The sequence below is a fragment of the Monomorium pharaonis genome, chromosome 4 (genome assembly GCF_013373865.1).
Source record: "Monomorium pharaonis isolate MP-MQ-018 chromosome 4, ASM1337386v2, whole genome shotgun sequence".
Lineage (NCBI taxonomy): Eukaryota > Metazoa > Arthropoda > Insecta > Hymenoptera > Formicidae > Monomorium > Monomorium pharaonis.
Window position 1 is genome coordinate 12,329,186 of NC_050470.1, and position 27,543 is coordinate 12,356,728.

Consider the following 27,543-nt stretch of genomic DNA (forward strand, 5'->3'; position numbering starts at 1 on the left):
AGTGGCTCGCGCCAAGTGAAAGCGCAGCGCGAGCCCGACCGTGCTCTTTACGCGAGTACACGACTTGCAAGCACTCGAGATTATCGAATCTCAGAAACGGCTCAACGGATTAATTAAAAACTCATAAAAATTAAACAACTATTTTTATAAATATCATTTTTGTTTTTAATATCATTTTTGTACTTACTCGTAATCTTAAAGTGTATTTCATTTTCTTTAATGTTTTTCATTTTTACATCAAATTTTAATTTAATATAAATATTCGTATTTTCAAGCAAGTGGTGATTAAAAATAAAAAGATTAATTTTTATATTAAAAAATTACAATTATATATTTAATAATTAATTTACATTTTAATTTGATAAATGTTAATATATAAGATTTAAAAAAAAGGGTTTAGCGAGAATCGAATCAGCGACTCCGCGTTTATAAAATTAGAGCTCTATGCGTTCGGCTACGAGCGGCTTTAACGATGGGTTAAAATTTTCGCCGTACTGTTTTAAGCATCGTACTGTTTTAAGAAATTGATATCCGGATACTAATACTATACTAATAATCCGGATACCATACTAATCTTTAAATTCTGTAAGTATGAAAAAAATTGATGACTCATGACCCGTAAGGTTCCCTTGTTTGTTAATACTACTAATATTTTATAATATTATTAATACTATTAATATTTTATAATTAAAAGATGGCGGAATGAATAGTCAGATGGGATTGTAGCTTTGAAGTTTTTTGGAGTTAAGGAGAGGTAAGGATGGTGGAGTGAAAGAGGAAGTGGTTGGAAAGGAGGTCGGATCATTGGAGGGAAGGAAAAGGAGGAAGGATGAGCTACAGGCGGTGAAGGAAGATTTTTAGCTGTGGATTGAGAGGAATGGTGAGATGAGTAAGCGTTTGCTAAAAAAGAAGAGAAGAAGAGGCGCTCGAAGAGGGCGCTGGTAGAGAGCGAGAGTGGCGGAGGATGGTGAGTGGCGGAGCCAGAGGGAAGAGATGGAGCCAGAGAGAGTTGCGGCGAAAGATCGATGCAAAGATCAATGTAAGAACGAGATGAGCGAGGGTGCGAGAGCTTGGTCAAAGCGTGCGTGCAGGAACTGTACAGATGGCGGCAGGAGCAGGTTGAGTAGCAGGTTGAGCAGGTTGAAGTAGTGAGTGATGGAGAGCGGTAATTGGAGGAGAGTGCGATACGTGAAACGAGTCAAGATATTGAGTGAGAGATTGGAGCCGGCAACATGGCAGGGAGGTTAAGAAAGAGGAGAACGGTCGGAAAGAAGGAACTGCGAGGAGATCTGCGTAGAGTTGAGAGAGATGAAAAGAGAGCTGAAGGGTGTGAGAGAAGGTGTTGAGGAAATGATAAGGCAGCTGAGAGAGATGTGCGAGGAGAGAGACAAGTGAGAGCGGAAGAAAAGGATGGTAGAAACAGAGAGAAGAAGAGAAAGCTAAAGGTAAACGCAAAAAGACTCGAGAGGAAAAAAAGGAGGAAGAGGAGAGACGGAGAGAGAGAGAGAGAAGGATGACGGCAGCCGAAGGAGAGAGCAAGGTGAAGGTGAAAAGAAGTATCAAGAAGGCGAGAGTGGAGAAGGACATGGCAAGGAAGAGGAGGGGATAAAGCGTTGGAGAAAGCAGGGGATACATTTGAAGAGAGGGAGAAGAGGAAAATAGGTGAGAAGACAGGAGGAGGAAGACAGGAGGAGGAAAGAAGGAGAATGGGAGACAGGTAAAACGAGAGAGAAGAAAGGTGGGAACGCAGTGGGTACGAGGACGGAGTGGAGAAAGAAACTGAAAGCGAGAGGGGTTCAAGAAGGGAGAAAGAAGAGAAGGGTACGCAGTTCCGGTCCAGGAGGACGAGTGAGAAGCTGGAGGAGAGGCGACTGGAAGCGACGAGGACGGATAGGGAAAGGTTGGAACGGGAGGAAAGACTGAGGAAATGGTTCGAAAAAGAGGTAGAAGCAAGAAGGAAGAAGAGGAAAAGGTGAATTATTTAGAAAGAGGTTGAATGTAATAACCAGGAGGAGAGGGAAAACTGCGTGAGGATGATTATGGAGCAAGAAGGGAAAAGGCAAAAGATAAAAGGGTGAAGGTTTCTAATGAAGAGCTATGAGTAGAGGAAAGAAAGTGGAGCTGGGATGGGTAAAAGAGGCGATGGAGAGAGGGTGAAGGGGAATAGCTGAAGAGGGAGGAAAGGTGAATGTAGAGTGGTCGCAAAGGGGGAGAAGATGAGAGGGGCGAAAAATAAGGATAAGAGTTTTAGGCGTAAAGGGTAGGGAGGGATATTATTTGTAAAATTGCATAAAGCCAGGTCGCGAAGAAGTTGAAGGATTGTTGTAGATATATTGGTGGTAGGGGGAAATGGGTTAAAAAAGAGGAGGTAAAGGACCGAGAAGGAAAGTGTGGTGATATTTGTGAGGTATATAATGGCCAGGACGGTAGAATTTTAAGACTATATTCTGTATAATGAAAAACATGTACATGATAATGAGATTGCAAACTCCGACGGAACGCAATATAATAAATCTATCTATCTATTTTGTAATTATATAATTTACCATTATCAGAAGAACAGAGCAAAAACAGTGATATTTTTTAAAATATTCACATGTTGTTCCGCACATGTTATGTAAGAACAAGTAAAAAAAATTGTAAATTTATATTCATTTATAAAAAAGTTATTTAACTATACATGTTTCATCTTTCTGACATGTAATGAACTAATCTATAACAAATATGTATTCATGAGCATCAAGTGTTTAAGGATCATCACGAAATGTAAGGTTGCACATACAGAAAAAAAATTTTGGAAATAAAAAATCTTAAATTTTATGTTTTCTGAGTTTGAAACATAGTTGAACCTTCTTGCATTGAAAATTGAGTTTGTTTCAATGAAAAGTTGGTACTACAGCTACTCAACCCATATAAAAACAGAACCTCCAATGGATGTTTATTGAACGATGGATGTTCTATCATGGAAATTTGAAACTTCCAGTGGACGTCCATTAGCCATCCAACATAGGACCATTATAAATCCACAGTTCTGCATTACGTACGTTCATTAGACCTCCATTAGACGTTGTCAAAGATGTCTATTAAACGTTGTGTGGATTATTAGTAGAGGCTTCATGGAATCTTGATGGACGTCTAATGGATGTTTCGTCGATCATTACATATGTAAAAATGTATTTTTAACAAAATGCAAAAGTGCCTTTATTCAAAAATATTTTATACTTAAAATAGCGCTAAGTATAAATATTTCTTGATTAAACGTATTATTATGTTTTTTATGAATACTTCTTTAAACATATTTGTTTTTAATAAAAGTTTTTATTTTTTTCTTCTTATTTTTATCGATCTTTTTTACGGATTAATATAATTCAGTCTAGTACTATATGTCGATGGCGAAATCTTACTTTCTTGTGCGCTCTTGACAAGCTTCTTTTATTCGGGAGCGTCCCAGATACGCACAGATTAAAACGAACACCACCAATCAGATTACTGCTTTAATTAAAGTTAGAATCAATTTATACAATTTCATTGGTGGTGTCCGTTTCGATCTGTGCGTATCTGAAACTTACTTTTTCATTTACCTAGAAAGTGAATTTTATTCACAAGAAAGCTAGCCTGCCAACTTCATACAGCTACAAGAAATGGCTCCAATTTTGGTAGAAGGGCGGGGAGGTGTGCGACGCACGGACGTTCGTTCGTACGAGACGAGAAAAGGAATAACTCACACTCTGATTGTAGCACAAATTAATAACGCGTTTCGAAATGCATGAAAATAACAATAATGATTAATGAGAAAGCACAGAAATTGAACAGAAATTTTGCTTTGCGCGCAAGTTACAGAATTGATACAGAAAATCGATAAACAGTACTAAGAAGAAAGCACGCGATTAATACTAGAGGCAGGACGACGCGAAAGCACGATTGATTATGAGACGCTAAATACACGGAGAATTAGCGAGACGCGAAATTGACAGATAACTAATAGATAAACACGACGTGGACAACAGAATTCAGAGTAATATCGAGAGGCGAACATAGTGACGATGCGGCGGCGCGAGAGCAATAACAGTAAAATGAGAAGACGCGAAGTTAATTGGAAATATGGAATAAGAGCAAGATTGACAAAATTTTTGAAAGAGACGCGATCACCCGCGATAATACGCAACGGGAGATAGTCGCTGGGACGCCAAATAACGAACCGTACGCCTTGCAGACGTTCCAAAAGATGCGCTCCCTCGACATGACGCGGCCCGCTGTTAAATGCTCGCCGCCAGAGCCTCACGCGATTCGCGCCGGTGCACGAAATATCGTATCCAAAAGAACCATGTGCAAATACACCGCTCCTTTTCCAACGCAGACGGTGCGCCATTTGCGCGCGGCGTCAGCCAATAAGGGTTGCGCGTTACGCGTTTCGCAGCAGTTTGCTAACAACGACGTACACGATCCAATTTCACGAGGCGTCCTTTAATTGCGAGGCCCTTGAGGTCCTCCTCTCTTGCTGGCAGCCTCTCAGTTCTCCTGATCTTTCTGGGGCCGCTACGGGAGGATTACTAAAGCTGGAGGATCCTCCGCCGTCGCCAGACTTGTCGGCTTTTCGCTGCAACGCCTCGCCAAATTTTCTGTGCTGTTCTTTCCGCGGCTTTTGCCGAGGCGTTTCAATCTCCTGTCGAGACTCCTTCGCCCACCGACCCTGTCCTCTCTCGTTCCTTGCCTCGCTCCATCACGGCCGAATTCCGATGCGAACGTCCCTCGTTGTTTTTCAACGAGTGAGGCGCCCGATACGTAAAATACAAAAGAGAATATAATTAATAATCGCATATAATATCGTTCGTGTGGCCCGCCGAGAACCGCGATACGCTCCCCGCACCTCCCGGCCGCTCTCTTGAGTGTGAGCCCGGGCCCTGTGACGGCGGAAGGACGCTGCGACGCCGCAGCGGAACTGCAACGTCACAGAACATAGACGTCTTGTGGATCTATGAAGGTTTAATGGACATCCATTGGGCATCCACTAGGTGCCAATTTCTATGTGGTAATCTCGGAACCGAGAAATAACTAAAGATCAAGCTTCGGCGCTTCTAAGTTTGTACTAGTAATGTCCAACAATGGTTGGAATAGTGGAGGGTCGTTGGTGCGGTGCGATTTGTTTCCGATTTAGAACTTGTAAGTTCCAAATTTCTATATACTAGTACAAATTTAGAAGCGCCGGAGTTCGCTCTTTAGTAATCTCTTGATTTCTAGATTATTTATTAGGAAAATTTCAGTGAAGTAGATCTTGCTTTGCTTGGAAAGTATGCAAATATAAAAATAAAATGCTAAAATCTTTTCAAAGTCACTCAAGAGCATGACCTTAACAACATATGTTATAGTCAAGGTCATCGAAACTACTTCTCCTATATTGAATAATTATCATGTATCGTATGATAATTCTTGTGTGTATAACTTGTGTATATAACTATATAACTTTCTGTGTATAACTCAAAAACTAAGGCGGAGCGACGATAACATGTATAGAGAAAAGTTGTTTAGAATAATAAGCTTAACTGACAACAAATTTGAAGGTCATCAAAATCGATGAGAAATCTCTAATGTAAATAACTTATAAAAATTTTTTGAATCTATCTGGTACTATAATTGCCTTAGCTTTTAGTTCTTCTTTTGAGATTCACTTTACATTATGCCTTTGATTAAATAACTTGTACAATTTGCTTTGCAGATACTGTAATGTTTCGTTATCATCTTCGTGTTTGAGACGGCACTGGTCGATAATCAGCCAGAGTGTGTAGACGAGCAGAGAATACTGACGAAATATTGAGTGGGCCCATCACGAAAGCCCACAATCATGACAGAAACATCACGAGATCTTGAAGTGGCTGATTCAGAAAATACCGACAACGGCAGAACAACGTTAAATTTGGCATGTTCGACGACTAATAAGGGTAAACCTCTTCCGGATCGTGGAACATGGAGTACCAAGCTGGATTTTATTCTTAGTGTGGTAATGCATTATTAAATTGTTATTAAATCTTATTCAATTCTTATAAAAAGATTGCAATAATATTACAATATAATATATATTTTAGTTTTTCGGATAGTATTTTCAAGTTGCAATTACATAGTGATTCAAAATAAACTTTTGTCTTACAAGGAGATGCTAACTCTACTTTTGAATGAACCATAGTGCATTCGAAAGGGGAGATGAAAAAACAAAAACCATGTTTTGACTTTTGGATGAATGGACCTTAGTCTCTGAGAAAATTGCATTTAAATATGTACATTTTTAACCGGTACAATAAGTACATTGGAAAGCCACTTTTTGGCACGAAGCACGGTGGCTGTGGGTGCTAAATGCGCATTTACTGTTTTGGTATCTTTGCATGCTAGGTTCGAGAGCAGTTTTAATAATTTTTTTTAGTTTATATGCCTATTAAATTAATTTTCTTTATTGTTTGCAATAAAACTTTTGCGGTTTTAATAAATAAAAATTTCTATAGTATTATTATAATGAAAAATAGTACATTTTATTTATTATAAAATTGTGACATTTTTGTACAATGTCGCGTTCATTTTTTTAACATGATCAAATTTGCTTGGTGCGCGTCAAAATTAGCAAATGAACGTGACATATTTTATAATGTTAATCAGTTATCTTTTTCACCCAACGTACATAACAAAAAATGTATTTGCAACACGCGAGTTGCATTTATAATATATTTATGGTGCGAGAAACATTTATGTTTTCAATGTTTTTATTTTTATTTGATTTAAATTTCCACCCACAACATTCTATGAAAATGTTAAAATTTTATAATAAATAAAAAAATTTTTTTGTTATAATAAAATTTTAAAAATTTTTATTTATTAAAACTGCAAAATTTTACTTTAAATAATAAAAAAAATTAATTTAATTGGCATACAGACTAAAAAAAATTATTACAACTGGTCTCGAACTCGGTTCGCATAGAGAGCAAAATAGTAAGCGCGCAATTAGTATACACGACCACCGCGCTTCATGCTGAAAAGTGGCTTTTCATTGTATTTACCTTACTAGCCAAAAATGCATATATTTAAATGCAATTTTTTCAGAAACTAAAGCCCATTCACTCAAAAACACGGTTTCTGTTTCCTCACCTTCCTTTTCGAATGCACTATGGCTTATTCGAAAGTAGAGTTAACAGATGTTAGCCTAACAGATGTTCTCCTCTTTAGTTAAAATGTATTCCTGACTTTATTCTGAGACATGTTTTCTTTGTACAAAATTTTGTCTAAAGTTTAGTTTTTAGAAATTTAAAAATACTTGTATTACAAGTTAAGTACAAAAGATAGGCAAGGGCGCAGCTTACCGTTGTGGATGTTTAATGTGATTAATCAGTGGCTACATTTAATATGCGCACAAACATTTGCATATTTATGAAAAGTTACAAAATTAAATCTCAAAATTAAAATAAGAATATTTTAAAAACAAAAGCTTTTTTATTAATATACATTTCCCGTCCGTTCTCTTCTCTCTTTCTCTTTTATTCATTCACTTGTAACCGTGAATGGCTACGTGATTGGTTACGGATAGCCGCGGGAATTCAGGATTCGAGCGGCGGGTGTGATTGAGTGAAGAGATAAGCGGTATCAAGTTTAATATTGATTTATTCAAAAACTACGTGTGATCCCCTAATCTAAGTATGTACAATATCTCTATCCTAATATGTACAAGAAACCTCGTGTTGCGAGGTGGGAAATCGTGTATCGCGGTGCGTATCGCAAAATATAGGTGTGTTCAGTATTCATCTTGTTCGAACTAGCATCAACGCCTCGGGTGGCACTTAGTTGGATACGGTTTAAATGGACACAGTGCATTTGCACACAATGTTTTTGGACACGATATTTTGCGCACCGTTAAGTTGCACATCGTTCATTTTCACACCGTTCAGTTGCGCACCGTTCATTTGCACAACGTTCAGTTGGACACGAAAAGAAACGGACACATACACACACAAGGGAATGAAAGGGGGGCTTTCGGCCCCTCACCCGCACCCACCCCGTCGGTAGGATGCCCTCGGCGTAGTTATTTCTCACTGTGTCCAAGTGAACAATGTGCAAATAAACAGTGTACAACTGAACAGAGTGCAAATGAACGGGAGCGTTTCAGATGCGCACAATAATGAATAGGCACAGCAGGCTGAGTGAAACGGACACAGTAATAAACGGACACAGACCTTGTCTTTTAAATAACATGTTATCCAATCTGATATTTTTATATAGATCTCTTTCGTCAAATCCCCGTTCTTTAAAAATCGCCGTCTTTACATCGAATTGTGCGATTTTCATGTTCTCGTGAGCAGCAAGTGCTAGCATTGTTCATATTGAATCGTATCGGACTACAAGTGCGAATACCTTCTCATAGTCAACACAATCTTTTTGAGCGAAATCTTCTGCACCTGTAGGCGAGCCTTATATTGTTGGATATTGTTTTTTGGGTTAATAACAAACGGACTTATCACATGAGTTGCGACTTTTCAGGGCTCCTATCGACGGGACAGGTGCGGGAGGGGAGGGGCAAACCTCCCTTGCACCTCCCGCGCGCGCGCGCGCGTGTGTGTGTGTGTGTGTGTGTGTGCAAAGCATTCTTTGTACCACATGGGTTTGCGACTGTGTCCGTTTCGCACTGCGTCCGTTTGTTACTGTGTCCGTTTGGTATATGCGCATTTGGTCTGTGTCCGTTTCAGCCTGCTGTGTCCGTTTATTATTATGCGCATCTGGGACTTACTCAAATGAACGGTGCGCAAAATATCGTGTTCAAAAGCACCGTGTGCAAATGCATCGTATCCATTTGAACCGTGTGCAAGTGCACCGCTCCAAGCGTCTCAATGATAACAAACTTATCTGAGATAGCCCAAAAACATGTAAAGTGTGATAGACAATAATCGTTTTTTAATTAATTTTACAGATATATAGGAGTATGTAGGGACAGGTTTACAGCTTCATCAAGAAGGTGAAAGAGTATTTAACGCAAGACATATATTTTATTGTGCATTGTTAAAAATTACACAGTTTTTACCTATAGATTCTTTCAAAGACAACTGTCTATTTTTTATACGATTTCTTGACTAATATTTCTTCTCATTTGTTCAGGGGTTATCTTATCCAAACATCTCCTTGGTAAATTAAGAGACGGTATTAAGGTTATTTTTACAAAGATTAATATTAATCTCAAACTTTTATTTTACAAAACACAACTCCCAATTGAACTATTAATAAAAAATATACTTATACTTACTATTATTTATGAACAGAATAAACATTCATGTAAGAGGTTACTTTCTTCTTAATTCTACATGCAATATCTTTAATCTTAAACGCAATGGACTCTTTTCTATAAAATTAAAATACGTTATTGTACGAAGTGCTTCATGAAAAAGTACTTTATAATGAATTGTTCCTCAATTGTTCCTGATTTTAAAAGTAACAGAACGTTACATATATTTAAAAAACACAAATTTATGTAAAAATGGGTTATTGCATGTAAGATTAAAAAGAAAGTAACTTCTTACATGAATGTTTATTCTGTTCATTTTTGTACGAAGGATTATATTGACAAATAATAGTATAAGTATATTTTTTATCAATAGTTCAATTGGGAGTTGTGTTTTATAAAATAAAAGTTTGAGATTAATATTAATTTTTATAAAAATAGGTTCAATATCGTTTCTTAATTTAAAGAAATTTTTGGATAAGGTAATAACTTCTGAACAAATGGAAAAAAAAATTAGTAAAAAAAATCGTATCAAGAATAGACAGTTGTCTTTGAGAAAATCTGTATAGGTAAAACTATATAATTTTTAACAATGCTACACAAAAATACATGTCTTGCGTTAAATATTCTTTTGCCTATTTGATAAGGTCGTAACCCTGTTCCTACATATTCCAATGCATCTGTAAAATTAATTAAGAAACAATTATTGCCTATCATACCTTCCATGTTTTTGAGCTATTTTCCCAAGATAAGTTAATTACACAAACACACAAAAAAATTGGTTGGTTCGGCAAATCAGACTAGTCAATTCTTATGTATTTTGACCCGCGAATCCGAATCCAAGGTCAGAATTGCAAAGTTAGCTCGCATTTCCTAACCTCAAAATTTTTTTTTATGTTGGTCCGGCGGACTAGACTAGTCTATCCTTATGTATTTTGACCCGCTGAATCCCAGGTAGCAAGCTCACGTCATTTTGACGTCCCAAAATGGTCATTTACTGACTATTCTTGACGTCACGAAATGACGCCCTTATGACGTTAAAATGACGGTCGAATGTCACAAATTCCTGACGTCATGAAATGTACCGTATTTTGACGTCATGGAATGACGTAAACAATATGTTGTCAAAAAGATCTCTAAAAGATATCCTGTTTCTGAAAATAATAACATAAAAAGACTTTTAAAAGATAACATATAATGTCAGAATGTTAACCAATGCGTCGTTTTTTGAGAACAGAAAGATATCATGAAACTAATATCTAAAAGATTTCTTAAATCGGATATCTTTAAACTGCAACTAGAGATAAAAAAATAAAATAAAAATTTCTTTTTTTTTTAATTATTTTTATCAACAGTACATACTAAATTTGGGACAAATTTTTATTAATTAATTAAATTTAAATTATATTATTCTATTTTACTCTTACTTGCCGCTGGTAAGTTTTGAACCCGGGACCTTAGGATTACAAACCTTGTACTCTATCTGCTACGCCAGTTTGAATCATCGATATGGGTACTTGTTATTGTCTACATATACCTATATGTTATAAACTGTTGCAATTATATTATTTTTTATAAAAGCAATTAAATTTTGCAAAACACATTAAAAATAAATAGCATTAACTTATTTACTTATTAATTTCATTGTTAAATTTAACTTTTTCCATAACCTTTATAATTTGATAGAAATTGCGATCTATTTAGCACTAAGACTTTGAAGCGTTCAAATAGTTAATTTGACCATTTTGAAATTATTTCCAAGATATCTAAATGTTTTCTTAAAAAAGTTCTCTTAAAGGTGAATATAATATGCTTATATAATATGCTTATGCCTTACGCCTTAAATCTCATTGTATAGACACCGCTTTAGACCGTGTCTAAAATACGTCTTAATGACGTCTTTATGTCCCAATTTTGGATGTGTGCTGTCTGGGAAAATAATCGTCAGATTATGACTGAAATATGATTTCAAAATGACGTCATCATGACGTCAATTTTAGGTCATGTAAAAAAATGGTCATTTTGACGACATATGACCAGATATGACCATTTTGGGACGTCAAAATGACGTAGGCTTGCTACCTGGGATCCAAATTCAAGATCAGAATTGCTGAATTGGCTCATTTTTTTTAACCTAAAAAAAAAACCTTGTAAAAGCAGTTTGGGTCACAAATGTATAATCCGGAGCGTGCAAGCTTGCGTATTACTCGGGAAAAATTCAATACGTATGACAAGTCTGAGCTTCTGTGAATGAATAGCGTAGAAAATTTACTTCCCTTTTCTATTATATCTAACCTTTTTATTCTCGAAGATTCTGTGCAATGGCTTTCTCTTACGTTTTTTCCCCTTCACAGAAACATCTTGTTTGAGCATCCAGCAGAAATCAGCCATCATGTTCACATCCCACTTGCCTTGATATTGATGCTCCACCTCCTTGATGTCCTGATGAAATCTTTCTCCCTATTCTTCACTATAATTACCTAGATTTTCTGGGAATTAGTCGATATGAGAATCCAAAAAATGCAACCTAAGATTCATTAAATAACCTAGTTTTCTATAGTTTTCCATCATTTCCGTTTCCATCCTTTCTCTGTAATCTTGACCTTTGTGGTTTTTTGAAAATTTTCTGTAACATCTTTGAAACACAGCCTGCTCTTTTGTCTTTATTTATTTTAATGACAAAATTGTCGTCTCTTAACATTTTACATATTAAAGATCCGAAATTCCTTCCCGCAATTTCGCATTAGAGATGTTGGAAAATTTTTCTTGTAAATATTGATAGTATTCACCTTTTTTCAAAGCTTTCACCCATTGTTTCATGAATTCTAATTTGATACGAAGAGGTGGAAGAACTTTTGAAGGCTCAACTAACGGTTCATTTATGATGTTTTTAGATCCAGGTTGCAGAGACGTTCTTGTCGGCCATTCTTTTCTTATGTAATGGTTCGTTTAATCTCTACTATCCCATTCACATAGAAAGCATGGATTTTTTATGTAACCTGATTGTTGACCCAATAATATGGTGAGAATTTGCAGATCTCCACAAATTTGCCATCTATGTTCTATGTATTTAATTTTTTCAAGAACTGTTTTCAGGTTTGTGTGCTCTTCTTTTATCACTACTGAGCTACAGGAATAGGGGCATATATATTATTGGGGCATATATAGTATTGTGCAGCAACACTGCTTTCAAGCTTCTCTTAGAAGAATCGATGAATAGTCTCCAGTCATCAGACTTGTAACATTCAGATTTCAGTTTGTTCATTAATCCGATAACATCGTGACAATAGACTAATAAATGTTCTTCATCTGCAGAGAAATATTGCCGATATTCTCTTTCTCTCACGATAATAGGAAGTTATCACATTTTTTGCCTCCCTAGCATTTGTTTCAATCAGAACGCCAGAAACTCTGCTCCATCCTTGGGCAAACCCAAATCTCGAACGAGATTGTTCACCTTCTCTTGTGTAATTTTTCCTGGCTTTTTGAAATATTATACGGAACATAGTCACCATCAGTTGATTTAATTTCACTCTCAGTCTCGCTCTCAGTTTCATTCTCAGATTCTTCCAAACTTCCATCAATTTCCATTCAGATTGAGTTCAGAAGTAATATTTGTATCATGACTTTATCGTTTGTTTCGTTGGATGCTGATACATATATAGGTTTTGTTAAATTCAAAACATTGGCATAATGGCTTTTTTGTGTTGTTTATTCCATTCAGACTTGTCATACAGAAATAACAATCTTCTCTGGTCATCACGCGGTTTCTTCCATATAGCAGATACTTTCATTCTCAGTTTTGTCTTGTTCTTTTTACAACTTCGCAACATTTTATAACAAGAACTACATACTTTCTTGGGGACCCAATCGGATTCTTCATCCGCGATTTCGATACAGAAGGAATTTTTGTAGAGATCTTTGATTTTGTCATTAACGTTTCTCCAGTTTTGTGGTATCTCATATTGAAAGTTAGGAAAAAAAGAGCCAATTCAGCAATTCTGACCTTGAATTTGGATTCAGCGGTTCAAAATACATAAGGATAGACTAGTATGGTCCGCCGAACCAACATTTAAAAGTTTTTTTTTGAAGTTAGGAAATACGAGCTAACTTCGCAATTCTGATTTTGGATTCATATTCAGCGGGTCAAAATACATAAGAATTGACTAGTCTGGTCCGCCGGATCAACCACTTTTTTTGTGTGCCTGTATTATCATCGTCACCACTTGAGGCGCTGATACTAGTTTGAACAAGAAGAATTGCGGCGGTGTTATACATAGACCTTATAGATATGGACCGGCAATTGCCTACAGTTTGTGTATAGAAAACGGTGTCCAGAAGAGGTGCGAGAGAGAAACAGACTTTTTAGTACTTCTTTCTCTAAAGTTACCGGAAATAACTATCGCGCATGTCAGCACACATGCATACATATGTATATACATATATATACACACACATAAGTTAAAACACGTGACCAAAACGTATCCAATCATTGGATTTCAATGTATAATATGTACAAGCATGCGCGAAACATATTTCCGGGCTCTTTAGAGAGAGAAGTATGGACACGGTTTCGCTTGGTATTGCCAGTCCATATCTATAAGGTCTATGGTGTTATAGTGGTATTGCAGTGATGACGCGGCGGTGTCGCAATGCGGAGTGGCCTTAAGGGGATCCTAAAGTCATCTGTTTTACCGACAAAATTGTACAATTTGTTCCAATGTCCTACTTTTTATTGCATTTACAGAATTAAAAATCTTTCTCCACAATTAAAGACGATAACAGTCTACGGACGTAACGATGTTATACGAAAAATAGAAAAAAATGTTTAATTGTCGGCGTCTAGCATGTATTTGTAAAAAAATGTGCTTGATATAAAAGTTGTGCACTTTGTACGTATAAATCAAGTCAGATCCGTACGAGTGAACATTAAAGAACAATATTATGCTTTCAGATTAAGCGTAGGCGTTTTAATAAAAAAGATACACATCCCAGTGAACACAGTAATATAGTAGCAGTATAACAGCAATGTAATCGAATATAACAGGTTACGTTACTCTGAAGTTACACGTAACTTACATGTAAGTTACAATTTCCGACTCAGCAATATAATATGTTATAATTACATGTTATCTAACCGTCACACAACAGTTACAAAGAAAAATAAAATAAAATAAAAATTTCATTTTTTTTAAATTATTTTTATCAACAGCACATACTAAATTTAGGATAAATTTTTATTAATTAATTAAATTTAAATTGTTATTTTTTATTTTATTCTTACTTGCCGCTGCTAGGTTTGAACCCGGGACCTTAGGATGACGAACCTTGTACTTAGAGACCCTCTAATCAGAGACTGGCCATCAGTTTTTGTCTAATTCCTACGAGTGAGAGAGAAATATAGGCTATCTTTCTTCTGCTCACTTCTGCTCGCTTCTCGCTCTACCATGCGCGCCGTGCGAATGTTTTGTGCAACGTGATCGAGTTTACTATTGTAATAATGGTTGGAGATGTTCCGCCGAATTTTGCAATAATTCGACAAAGAAGGGCTATACTATGCAAATATTTCCAAGAAATTGTGAACGTCGTGCAACGACAGCAAAAAATGTTAGCCGTAAAAATTTGACACCTACGAATAATTCATTTCTTTATAAGGTTAAGTATCATGTTCATAACAAAATTACGAACAATTTAATTTAATAAAAGTTGTCATAAAACTTGTTTTTTATCTTTAATTTGTATAGTGATAATTATTTTCCTTATTGTATGTAACGTATATATTGTATGTTCTTATTTATTTTTATTTGTATTTCTGAATTATAATATTAATGGTAAGATGTGTTTCAAATATAAGCGGGAGAGACAAAAATTGTCGGACCAATCAAAAGTAGCCCCCTGATGGCCAGTCTCCGATAAAAGGGTCTCTACTTGTACTCTACCTGCTACGCCAATTTGACTCATCGATATGAGTACTTGTTATTGTCTACATATACCTATATATGTTATAAACTGACGCAACTATATTATTTTTTATAAAAGCAATTAAATTTTGCAAAACATATTAAAAATAAATAGCATTAATTTATTTACTTATTAATTTTATTGTTAAATTTTTCTTTTTCCATAACCTTAATAATTTGATGGAAATTGCGATCTATTTAGCACTAATCTTTGAAGCGTTCAAATGATTAATTAGATGGTTAACTATATAGATCATAATTCTAAGAAAAATTGAATAGTATACATTTATTATTCTGTTTTTGTTTAGCACATGATGAATTTAGGTTTTGTGCATTTTTTGTGCGCAGTAATTGTAGACAAACCGTTATTTTTAAAAACATTATCTTTATAATAATTTTTTTTATTATCAAATAGATCTGTCATTCAGAATGTTATAATGTTGTTTGATTTCTGAGTCAACTACGACGCATCGTTCCGTAATAACATTGATACGAACGTACGTGTTATGTTACGATTATACAATTTTTAAATAACTGTAACGCCAAAACGATGTATAAAGCTATATCACTTGCGTATAACAAATATTACGTAACAGGTTATTTCCATGTCATATAGCACCTACATATCACAAGAATAACAATGTTAAATTACATGTAACTTCCATGTTATATTGCCGCTGTAAAATGTGTTCACTGGGATTGATAAACATTTCGTGTCTCAAAAGTGCAATCTGAAAAATTTTTTTAATTCTTGGTATGAAATTTAATTCGTAAGCTGATATTAATACATAAAATTGAATTCTGGAAAAGGATTTCTAAATCTATAAAAGAAATACATACAAATTTTGTTAATGACGTGCGCAAATGACTACATTATCGACCTCGATCAAGTTTGATGAGCAGTTTAGCATCCCCTTAAGGGGATCCGGGAGTGACAGAGTTACCGACATTTTTTGAGGAACTTGGATTTTCAAATTGGAGTAACAGAATGCAAAATCCTTTTACAGGATTAAAGTACGCACAAAAATGAAGGGGGCGACGTACGATTTGTTCTGATAAATAAAAAAAAATTGTTATTTATTAGTCACCTAACGACAATATTTGCTTCATACAAAAAATCTATAGTTTATATGTATAAAATAATCACGTCGCCCCCTAGAAAAAACTCTCAGGAATAATATCGTGCAATTAGAAATAAGATTAGAATCCTAGAAAAAAAGATTCGCATTCCGCAAATTGGAAAATGAAAAAACGAAAATTTGGGTTATGTACACGTAAAAAGTCGATAAGTAGAGCAATATGAGAAAAAATTTTTTTCGTTTTCAATATAAAATCTAATTTATAGATTAATATTAATATGTGTACTTTAATTCTGGAAAAGGATTTCTAAATCTATACAAGAAATACATATAAAATCTCATTAATGATGTGCACGAATGATTCTACCTTATCGACCTCGATCAAATTTCAAAGGCACTCCTGGATCCCCTTAAGGCTCGGCAGTAGCGGTGCTGTGGAGCACGGTATCGCTCACGATGCGGTGGCCGACGTGGTGCGGCAAGATTTCGGTCGGTGAAGTTGGTGGTTTCCGGTCGGTGCGGTGTGCTCACATTTACATCAGCTGTTCGATCAGTTGTTCTCGGCAATCATCCCCGCGTGGATGATTGTACGCAGTGACGGTTTTCCCTCAATGTGAGTCCCTGTGGACGGCAAGTGCCCGCTCAATACGACTCGGGAAGCGCTCAGTACGCGCTCGGAAAAGATCGTTTCAGGTTCTGACGCTCAGTTCGTGCACTAGAAGGCCTGGCTCAATGCATCAGAAGGAATGGTCTGCTCAGTACGCAGACTGAGACCGAATTGGTTTCTTGGAGTCGGTGGAAGGCTTTTACATCCTCAAGTCGATGGCGAGGGGAGTAGAGACGGGAAGTGGGGACCACACGAGGTAGGAGGGTAACGGCCTTGTAATTCTTTATGCCTCCGTGAGTAAACGGCAAAAGGCTCGTTACACCCTTTCTAATAAGAATTTTCCAATAAATCACAGTCAAGTTCAAATAAGAATTTCTGGTAATTATCGAGGAGAGGGGCTTTCTCATCGATTTGGCTGTTATTTCACTATTTTATATATTTCGGTACGTAGAACACGAATTTGGCAAAAAAAGTGTCACTCTGCTCCGCGAGACAAGATATTAATTGTTAAAGTTCACTATTTGACAGGTTATGAAACCGACGAAAAGTTGCGACTGAACATGGCGATCCCATGGCCATATATTTTAATTGAAAAAAAATTAATATATTTTCAGAAAACGCAAAACAAGGTATTTTCTGCTTTAACAAAAAAAATTTTGTTAAAGCAGAAAATACCTCGTTTTGAGTGCATGTAATTGAACGCATTGAAGTGTTTGCACATGTAGATCTTCAATAAGTATTTTATTTGCACCTTCAAATAATAGACCCCTTACGGAAAAAACACTAAAAATAACACTTTAAAAAATATTCAAGTTGAGTATAATTTGGGACAAGGGGTAAACACTCAATTCAGTGTAAACACTCAACTTGAGTGTTCGCTCTTTAATTTACTTTTAATTAGAGTGTTATTACTTTCAACTTGAATGGTCAATGTTAATCCTAAATTTAACAATAACACTGAAATTAATACTCAATTAAGTGGCAAACATCCAAGTTGAAAGTAATACTCAAATTAATACTCAAAGCCAGCTGAACACTCTACAGTTGAATGTTTATTTTAGATATTTGTTTTATGTCCATTACTACCAATGCAGATTAATTTTAATCTCGGTTGAACTTGCTTTTCTTGCTTTTGTTTTTATGTAACATTTTCTAATCCAATGTTTGAGAGTGCACACTCAATATTAAGTGTATACCTTTAACCGATAGATGTTGAGTGGTACATCCTCAACGTTTCAGTGTTCACACTTTATGTTGGAAGTATACACTTATTTATTGAGTGTAATATCCAAATGTTGACAGTATACTTTCAAATATTCAGTATTTAAATCCAAATTTTGGTATGAACTCAATCATTGGGTGTACACACTTAATGTTCGAGTATAAACACTCAATCTTTAGTGTAAATACTCAAGATTTGAGCGTATACACCTAAATTTGGGAGTAAATTCCCAAAATCGAGTATTAACACTCAATTTTGAGTGTAAACTCTCAAAATTAAAGTGTTTTTTCCGTAGAGACCTTACTTCATGATACAAGTTATCTTGGTTGTAATTTGTATTAAATTATGAAATTACACGAATTCCTTGCACTAATTGATAAAATTGTATTTTGTTAAAGCAGAGAATAAGTCGTATACGGAAATTTTTCCATACGACTTATTCTCTGCTTTAACAAAATACAATTTATCGATGTCTAAACTAACAAGTTACAGTTGTATTACACACACACACACACACACACACACACTCTCTCTCTCTCTCTCTCTCTCTCTCTCTCTCTCTCTCCCCGTCTCTCTATTGTTGTAATTTTATGCACTTTTATGTCCTTGCGCATGGTCGGATGCGTCTACATCATGTCGATATGACAGAAATCCTAACCACGCAACTATCAACTTTAGTGCTTAATAACTTTTTTCCTAGTTGAGAACGACAATTTTTCTTTACAGATTTATGTTCTACGCACCGAAATATACAAAATAGTGAAATTACAGCCAAGTCGGTGAGAAAGCCCCTCTCCTTGATAATTACCTACATATTATATACCATAATGTATATTCGAATCATATACATGAGATATATATACATTTAACATTGTATGCTGTATATACATTTTAAATACATTAATGGATATATACGTTATATACCATAATATACATATATTCGAATCATGTATATGAGATGTACATACATTTAACATTGTATGCAGTATATATATATGCCAAATACATCCCATGGAGAAATGAAATATCGGATAAACGTCTATTAGACGTCAGAGTCCATCTACGTCCAAAATAACGTCTAGAAATATCTGATTTAGATGTAATGTTATTTTGTGTAATGTTATTGTGTTTGTTTAAAACCTTACAATAGCAGTCCTTATACAATAACAATAAATTATTAATAAAAATATTATTTTAAGCTGCAAGTCATTTCTCAGGAGCGTCCCAGATGCGCACAGTAATAAACGGATACAGCAGACTGAGTGAAACGGACACAGTAACAAACGGACACAGACCAAACGGACGCAGTAACAAATGCGCACAGATCAAATTCGCACGGACCAAATGCGCACAGACTAAACCAACAGACTTACCACATGGGTTGCGACTTCTCAGGACACCTGTACTAACGGGGTGGGTGCGGGAAAACGTAAAAGGAATCCTGATGGGTGGGCTATCAATATTTTGAAAAAGGCCCAAAATAATGGCACAGCGTGTATAACTTAAAGTGGTCAATCAGTATCGAAAAGAAAGATGGGTGTAGGATGCTTTTCGTGTCGCTACAAATGTTTGGAACGTATTTCACTTTTGGAAACACAACAAATTTTTAATGAATTTTGGCAAATAGGTGACCATAATCGTCAATGGGTTTTTATTGACAAATCTATCACGATCATTCAATACAAAAACCAATCAAATGATGAAAAACAAAGAAAAAGGAGTATAGCTCGTCAATATTCATTGACTGTGCAAACAAGAAAAATCAAAGTTTGCCAAACTATGTTCCTGGTTACCTTTGGTAATTATTATTTATAAACTTGATAAACTGTTGTATTTATTTTAAATTATTTACAAAATGGTTATATTTAATTTTTCAAGACTTTTTATAAGTATAATTTTCCAATTAAAATTTAATTAAGAATTGTTTAGTTTTTATATTTTATAATTATTTAAAAAAATTAAGATTACAATATAAATATAATTTGTACTTAGCATGAGTAAAATTTTATTATTGTTTTAACAGGAATAAGCAATAAGTGGTTAGAGAGCATCCAGAAAAAAAAAATATCATCGACCGGGCAGATTATTATTGCAGACGGCAGAGGCAAGCATCTAAACCGGCTTAAAAGAATTAAGACTGAAATTACAAATCAGTTAAAAAGCACATTGAATCTTTTCCGAAAGTTGAATCTCATTATTGTAGAGCATCTACACAACCTTTCAAGTGATTTAAATATAAATAAAATGTACAGAAAATACACAGAAGATATGAAAACATCAGAACAACTCAAGGTAGCCTCTAAACATCACTATCGTGATGTATTTTGTAATGAATTCAATTTATCCTTTCACAAACCAAAAAAGGATCAATGTGATCAATACACAGCTTTTAATAATTTATCAGTCAATGAAAAATTAATAGCCCAAAAGAAACAAGATAAATACTTATGAAATAAAGACTTTGCTAGAAATTGTATGAAAGAGGATAAGCAGGCTGCTGTGAATGACTTCTCTATTTGTTGCGCATCTTTTGATTTACAAAAAGTTTTAAATGCCCCATGCGCTGGATCGTCTTCTTTCTATTATAAAAGGAAATTATTTATATATAATTTTACTATTTTTGATTTGGCTACGAAAGAGGGCGAATGCTTTGTTTGGAATGAAACAATAATAAAACGTAAGGCTAACGAAATTGCAAGCTGTTTATGGAAATTTATATATGTACTAAAGTTAAAAACGGTTGTAAGGAATTTTGGTTTTATAGCGACAATTGCGGAGGCCAAAACCGTAATTGTATTTTATATACAATGTATATGAAGGCAACGCTTAATTTGAAAATATCTATAAGTCACAAGTAAATTATTAGCATTTAAATAATTCTTAACAAATTTATAGTTTTTACATAATATCTATCAATAAATCAATTTCACTTTAGTTATCTAAAACTTTTAATAAATTTCAATTATCAATAAATTTCAGATATCTTGTAAAGGGTCATACCCAAACTGATTGTATGCATTCAATCATTGAGAGTGCAGCAAAGTATAAAGTTCTATACGCAAGAACAATGGTGTGACGGAATAAGATCTGCAAAAGTAAACGATCCAAAGTATAAAGTTCATGAAATAGAGTAATGTGAAACTTTTGACTTCTCGAAACTTGTCATAAAAAAGCAATGGAAAAACGTTCCGATTTCAAAACTGTCTACCATAGATATAAACGAAAACAACACCATTGCTTATACTAAAGAATACAACAACATGGTAAAAATAAAAAATATTTATGAAGATGAAGAATTAATGCAATGCTATAATTGCAAAATAGAGTTGGATAAATCTAAAAAGAAAGATTTTGAGGATCTTATAAAAAACAATTTAATTCCGATTGAATTACAGAATTTTTATTTAAAATTAATTGAATAAATTTTTTTCATGTAAATATAGGTTAAGTTTTGTATTATTAAAAGAATATTTTCTTTTTGTTAATATTATATGTAGTTTATTTTTTCTTAATAATTATATTATAATAAATAAAAATTATATATACACTTATATATCCATACAAATATATATTGTTTAAAATTTCTTTTATCCTAATATGGAAACTTGAATATGAAAGCTTGAATAAAAAGTTTATATTAAATAGGACAATTTATTATAAATATTTTAAATTCAGTATTTATAAAGATTTTACCGTAAAGAAGTTATGATATTTTTACAATACAAGATAAATATTTTTTAATTTTAATTTATAAAGATAAATTCATAAAAATTTGTAAATTAAAAATGAAATAATATTTATTGAGTAATATAGAAACATGAAAAATTTCTTATAGTACATTTTTTATAAAGACTGAAATTGTATTATTTATAATAATTTATGTTATTAAATATATAAGTTTATTGATAGATTAAAATGCTTTTTTGTAAAAAAGTTTTTATGGTTATTTTTATGCATACAAAAAATAAGAATTAATCTTTTCAGAAAATATTTTTTATGTAATGTTTACATAGATTATTATAATACGTTGCGTTCTTTAAATTAATTGCTAAAATTAGTTAGTTTTTTCGTCAGAAGTTCTTCTCAATTTATATAATAAAATTGTTAAATTAAAATAAAAAATCTCTGTACCGCAATAATCAAAAATCAAAGTTCGTTTGGCAGTGCTACCAACTTAAATTGAAGCGAGAAATTTTAGCAGGCGAATTAAAGCCTTTTTCAATCGGCTTCCGAGTTAACGCCCTTTTCAACCGGGTTCCGAGTTAACGTCATTTTCAATCAGCTTCCGAGTTAACGCCCTTTTCAAATGGCTTCTGAGGTAATGCATTTTTAACCGACTTCCGAGTTAACGCCCTTTTATTTGGAAATGACGATATAGGCTCGTGAAAATATTTGCGCGTGTTCTCTTGTAGTATCCCCTAACCTTTTTTTGCGGTCGAAAGCTTGCAATGTTCTATGTTTGCTGGGAATTTTCTCTTAGAATTTACCTTCAAAATTATGGTAATCGTGGAACAACACAATCTTCGATGAATTTTACTATGCCTTTAGTGATATTTAGTAAAATTTTAGTAAAATCTAACTGAACTATTCTGCAATGTAAAATGTTTTGGTTAAATTTTAGTAAAATTTTATCAAATTTTACTAAAAGTATAGTAAAAAATTCTTCGAAGTTCGTGTTGTCCTACGACTACCACTGATTTTAAAGGTAAATTCTAAAGATCTATTATACATCTATAATACAGTTACGCAGAACGTCTATTAGACGTCTATAATAAGGTTGCACAGAACATCTACTAGATGTCTATTATACGCGTCTAAAAAAGGTTACTTCGACGTCTATCTAGATGCGTCTATCGATCTAGATTAGATGCGTCTGATAGATGTCTGCTCGATGTCTATCCGATCTCGCGTTTCTCCCTGGGATTAATGGATATACATGTTATATACTATAATGTATATTTTAATCATGTATATGAGATGTACCCTGCTTAAAATGACAGATAGGTTATGATAGAATTTCTATGGTAATTAATACGATATTGTATTAATTATTATAGAAATTTTATGTGATTGAGTAAAATCCAATCATAATCTATCTGTCATTTTAAGCAGGGTATATACATTTAACATACAAGATATTTTCTTCACATTATGGAAAAAGATGCATATACATAGAATGTCCGACGTTATGTGGGCATTACGTCTTGAAATTATAAATCATTATAATATGATTATAATCAAATTATAAGCCATTTTGCTAAGACATATACTATTACACAACATGCGTTTATCCAACAGCAACAATTTGATGTTACTGATAAAGTTGTACTGTTAAGAGGATCCCAAAAGAAAGAGCTAATTCCGGCAAAATTCTATTCCGTTATAACCTTTAAGGTTTATCTACAATAGGATTGGCAGTAGGTAGTAAAGTAGTAGGACATAAGCATTAGCGTAATTTCTACAACTTTGGGTGCGGTCGAGTTGCCACTCTCAAATGCTTTGAACGTTTTTGTTCTCTACGCTTCTATGGAATGGTCAAGTAGTGCTACCAATGTTAGCAACACAAACCAATTTGACCGATCTAAAATGTTCTGATTGACCGATTTGTAGTGTTTACAAAGTTTTGTACTTACAACAAAAAAGAAATATACAAATATTTAGTAAAAATATTAATTTATTTTAATTTTTAAAATATGAATAATAATATTGTAGCAATATGTATTGTACAAAAATATTTAGAGTGTACAAATTATCTTTACGGCGATGATGATATAATAGACATTATAATAACTTCTAAAAATAAAAAAAAAAAGAAAACGTACTTATAATATATATTGAAAATTATGTTGAACATGTAATACCGTCACTTAGTAGTGAATTTAAATCACATTTTCGGTATGTATGTAATAATTAATAACATTAATTACAGTTTTATTATAAACCAATTCGTTATTTTATATTATAACTAATTTGTAAGTTATATGTATGTTATTAAAAATTTCAAAATAAAAGTACCCAAAATTTATACTTATATTTATATCGTATAACTTGAAGAATGAAACTTTCAACTTTTGAGTTTATTTTGAATGAGATTGGAGAGCAATTTTGCCGTACTACTTGTGGAAATGTAATGATAGCTGCAGATAAGCAATTTTTATTAAGTTTATGGCGTTTTGCAACTCCAGATTCATATAGGTAAATAAGTTGTTGTATTATATTATGTAGAGTTATTTTGTTCGGTTATAACGATATAAGATATGTTATATTATGTAATAGTAAAATAAGATTATGCAGCGTTAGTTTGGATAGAAGAATAAATAAATGGATGGATTAAGGGTTGAGTATGTTAGAAAATTGTAAACCAATTAAGTCCTCTTCTTGGCTATTGTAATGCTGCAGAGACTAAAGATTATTATTGTTGTGCAGAGACTAATAATTATTATTGTTGTAGTTATATTTATTACCTTTTGTATTTTAATACAATTACATAGAACATATTTTTAAGATCAATAATTCACAAATTTAATGTTGCTAAAGGCACAGCAATAAATAGTGTGCGTCGTGTAACTAAAGCTTTATGCAAACTTTGATCAAGCTTTATAGTATGGTCCACAGAAAATAAAATGCAAGATATTGTATCTGGCTTTTATGATTTAAGTCGTTTTTCTGATACTATTGGGGGGATGTAGATGGAACACACATAAATATTCCTGCACCTGCGGTAAATCCAGAATCGAAAGAGACATCATTCCATTCATTTACAAATAAACGCTTTAATTATTTTAAGTAATAATTACAAAAGATTAATATTTTTAATTTTAATTTACTTAATTTAGGCAGTTTTTTTATTAAACATATTATGTTAATAATTCATGATTGATTATTTGATAATAAAAACTAAGTAATTTAATCTTGATAAATACATCTATTGTTTATTAATTTGTTATTGTATAATTTGTTTTATTGTTATGTGTTTAGCTTTTTACATATTTTTTAATACTTATTATTGTTGAACTATCAGATATAATTCTAAGATATAATACGGAAATATTTAGAATTAAATGTATTTCATCAAAAATGTTTAAGTTAGAACTAAAAAATACATTTTTTGTTATTTTACATACGTTTCCCATTATAAATTATTAATTTGTCAAATACTTGATAAAGATTAGTAATATTGAATTTGTCAATAATTAATATAATATAATTAATAAAATCTAAAGAAAGTTTTTATATTACTTATAAGCTAGTTGTAACCACACAAGATATTTTACACATGTCTATATTGGAAATGTGGGTTCTGTTCACGATTCTTGTGTTTCCTATTTATCATCTCTACAAGAATATATAAATAATCCAATGAAGTTTCCAAACAATACACATTTAATTGGAGATGCTGCTTACGCGTTACACAAGCATTTATTAGTTCCTCACTCTGATAATGGACACCTTACACAATATCAGAAAAACTATAATTTGTGTCATTCTTCAACTAGAATGGTAATCGAAAGAGCGTTTGGTCCTTTAAAAGGCCGCTGGAGAAGTCTCTTACAGGTTCTGGCAATGAATCGTATAGATTTTGTATCTTCAGTGCCGCCATGTGCGAGAGCAGACGCACATGGCGGTTCGAGCAGTTAAGAACGTGTTACGTGCCTTTAAGGAAATTTACGTAAACGTAAAGGAAAATTACGTAACATTGTACCATACCTCATTTTTCATAATCCAAGTTGCTATATCATTGCTCGACTAGTGTATCCTTCTTTTCCGCGATTCTTCAACCGTCTTTCCATTAATTATACCACAATTATTCAGAAGTGGGATCTGAATCAAGATGTGGGACAAAAAGACACACTTCAAGAGTTTACGAATTACGAATTGAAGGAGATTCTCAAGCAGCTAAATTTGTCGACGTCAGGAAATAAAGCAGAATTAGTGATAAGGATATCGGCAGAGGACCCTGATGGCCAGTATGTGAGACGCTATCGTGAGAGAGTCGACGAAGCGATCGGCACGTCTAACATGGCGAGAGCAGGACCCAGCAACGATTCATCGAATAATGACGACGCAGTGAGATCAGATCCGCAAGCAGGTACCCCTCAGATTAATTATGCACATGAACTCGAATTGTTACGCCGTAAGAGATTATTGCAACGCAAAATTGACATCATGCGACAAGAGAATGAGTTGATAAGAATGCAGTCGCCGTTAGTCCACGAGGCCCAACAATCTCGAAAACCGTCCGTGAATATTAGAATGATCGGCGATCTCTTAAATGAATACAATGGCCCGAGTCAAGATTTTACGAAATGAGAAGCACAGTTACAATTATTAAAGTGTACTTATGAGCTTAACGATAATTTAACGAAAGTTCTGATTGCGCCTTAAAGGAAGAGCACTAGCGTGGTTTTATTCAAAGCCCAATTTGTTAAGCACGACTGTGACTGAAATATTACTCGAAATGAAGCTAATGTATGATCATCGTCCAAATAAAATTGATTTGCGTAGGCAATTTGAAGAGCAGAGCTGCCGGAAGATCAACCTTTCATGACTATTACCATGAAAAGATCATCAAAGCCAATCAAATTCCAATACCAGAGGATGAGATTCTCGATTATATTATAGATGGCATTTCCGACTCGCATTTGAAACTCGCATCTGACCATGCCAGACTGAAGAATTTTACGTCAGCTGCAGAAATGATGCGTGCTTTAAAAAAAAACCACAATTTGTTCAGATTCCAAGGGTTTGATCCAGGATGACCAGCAATAAGAATGAAGTGATAGCCAAGGAGTCCAAGTCTACTGCCAAGAAGGAAACTCGACTTAAGAGTAACAGGTGCTACAATTGCAACCAGGACACCTCGCCAGCGAGTGTAAGCATCTTTGAAGAGAAAAGAGTTCCTGCTACAGCTATGAAAATTTCGGCCACATGATCAAGGACTGCTCTAAGAAATCAGCGCCCGCCGAAAGAAAAGAAATTGGTAACGTTGAAAGAATCCAGGCTGATTGCGATTTCCAACAAGATGTCACCTACGAAATAAATTATCCCGAGGTTAAGTATGTCTTACAATTAAATACCTTGTTTGACACAGGAAGTCCTGTCAGTTTTATTAGAAAACGATTTGTAAAATAATATGATACTAATGGTATTCGTGAATTACAGAATAGCTTCTGCGGCATTAATCAGTCAAGGCTTTTAATTAAAGGCGTTATTAAGACAGATATTTTATTCAACTAAGTTAAAAAAACGGGTGTTACTTTGTTAGTCGTACCTGACAACACTATGTCGTCGTACGTAGTTTTAGGACGGGATACCTTGAAACTTTTTCAGTTACAATTAACAGATGTTAATTTAAACGAGCAGACTAGCGAGATTAATGCTGTACTAAATATAGATTTGAATTATTCTACTAATAATGATTTGAATGTTTG

General features: G+C 33.9%; 3 protein-coding genes across 4 annotated transcripts in view; all 3 read left to right on the forward strand.

Annotated features, from left to right (window-relative positions):
• The window catches only part of LOC105836910 (sodium- and chloride-dependent GABA transporter 1), a 365,264-nt gene that overhangs the window by 114,391 nt on the left and 223,330 nt on the right, over positions 1–27,543 (forward strand). Inside the window, exon 2 of one of the 2 annotated variants that reach the window (XM_036285958.1) lies at positions 5,714–5,995. In XM_036285958.1, coding sequence (XP_036141851.1) covers positions 5,840–5,995 — 156 coding nt within the window. In that variant the 5' untranslated portion in view covers positions 5,714–5,839. Of the gene's footprint in view, positions 1–5,713; positions 5,996–27,543 lie in introns of those variants that run through there. The other variant, XM_036285959.1, reaches the window with a different exon arrangement.
• Positions 19,416–21,377, forward strand: LOC118645253. Its single transcript, XM_036285960.1, has 2 exons — positions 19,416–19,910; positions 20,136–21,377. Exons 1-2 carry the CDS (start codon positions 19,646–19,648, stop codon positions 20,561–20,563), a joined length of 693 nt encoding a protein of 230 aa, XP_036141853.1. The 5' UTR covers positions 19,416–19,645; the 3' UTR covers positions 20,564–21,377.
• Positions 22,067–27,539, forward strand: LOC105829629. The gene is made up of 2 exons (XM_036285961.1): positions 22,067–26,201; positions 26,618–27,539. The coding sequence occupies exons 1-2, from the start codon at positions 26,132–26,134 to the stop codon at positions 26,869–26,871; spliced, it is 324 nt and encodes a 107-aa protein (XP_036141854.1). The 5' UTR covers positions 22,067–26,131; the 3' UTR covers positions 26,872–27,539.

Coding starts and splice junctions, on each gene's coding strand:
- LOC118645253 (XM_036285960.1), top strand. CDS start 19,646: ATGGGTGTAGGATGCTTTTCGTGTCGCTACAAATGTTTGGAACGTATT. Junction 19,911..20,135: donor TATGTTCCTGGTTACCTTTG/GTAATTATTATT, acceptor TTGTTTTAACAG/GAATAAGCAATAAGTGGTTA.
- LOC105829629 (XM_036285961.1), top strand. CDS start 26,132: ATGGCGAGAGCAGGACCCAGCAACGATTCATCGAATAATGACGACGCA. Junction 26,202..26,617: donor GAGATCAGATCCGCAAGCAG/GTACCCCTCAGA, acceptor TGATTTGCGTAG/GCAATTTGAAGAGCAGAGCT.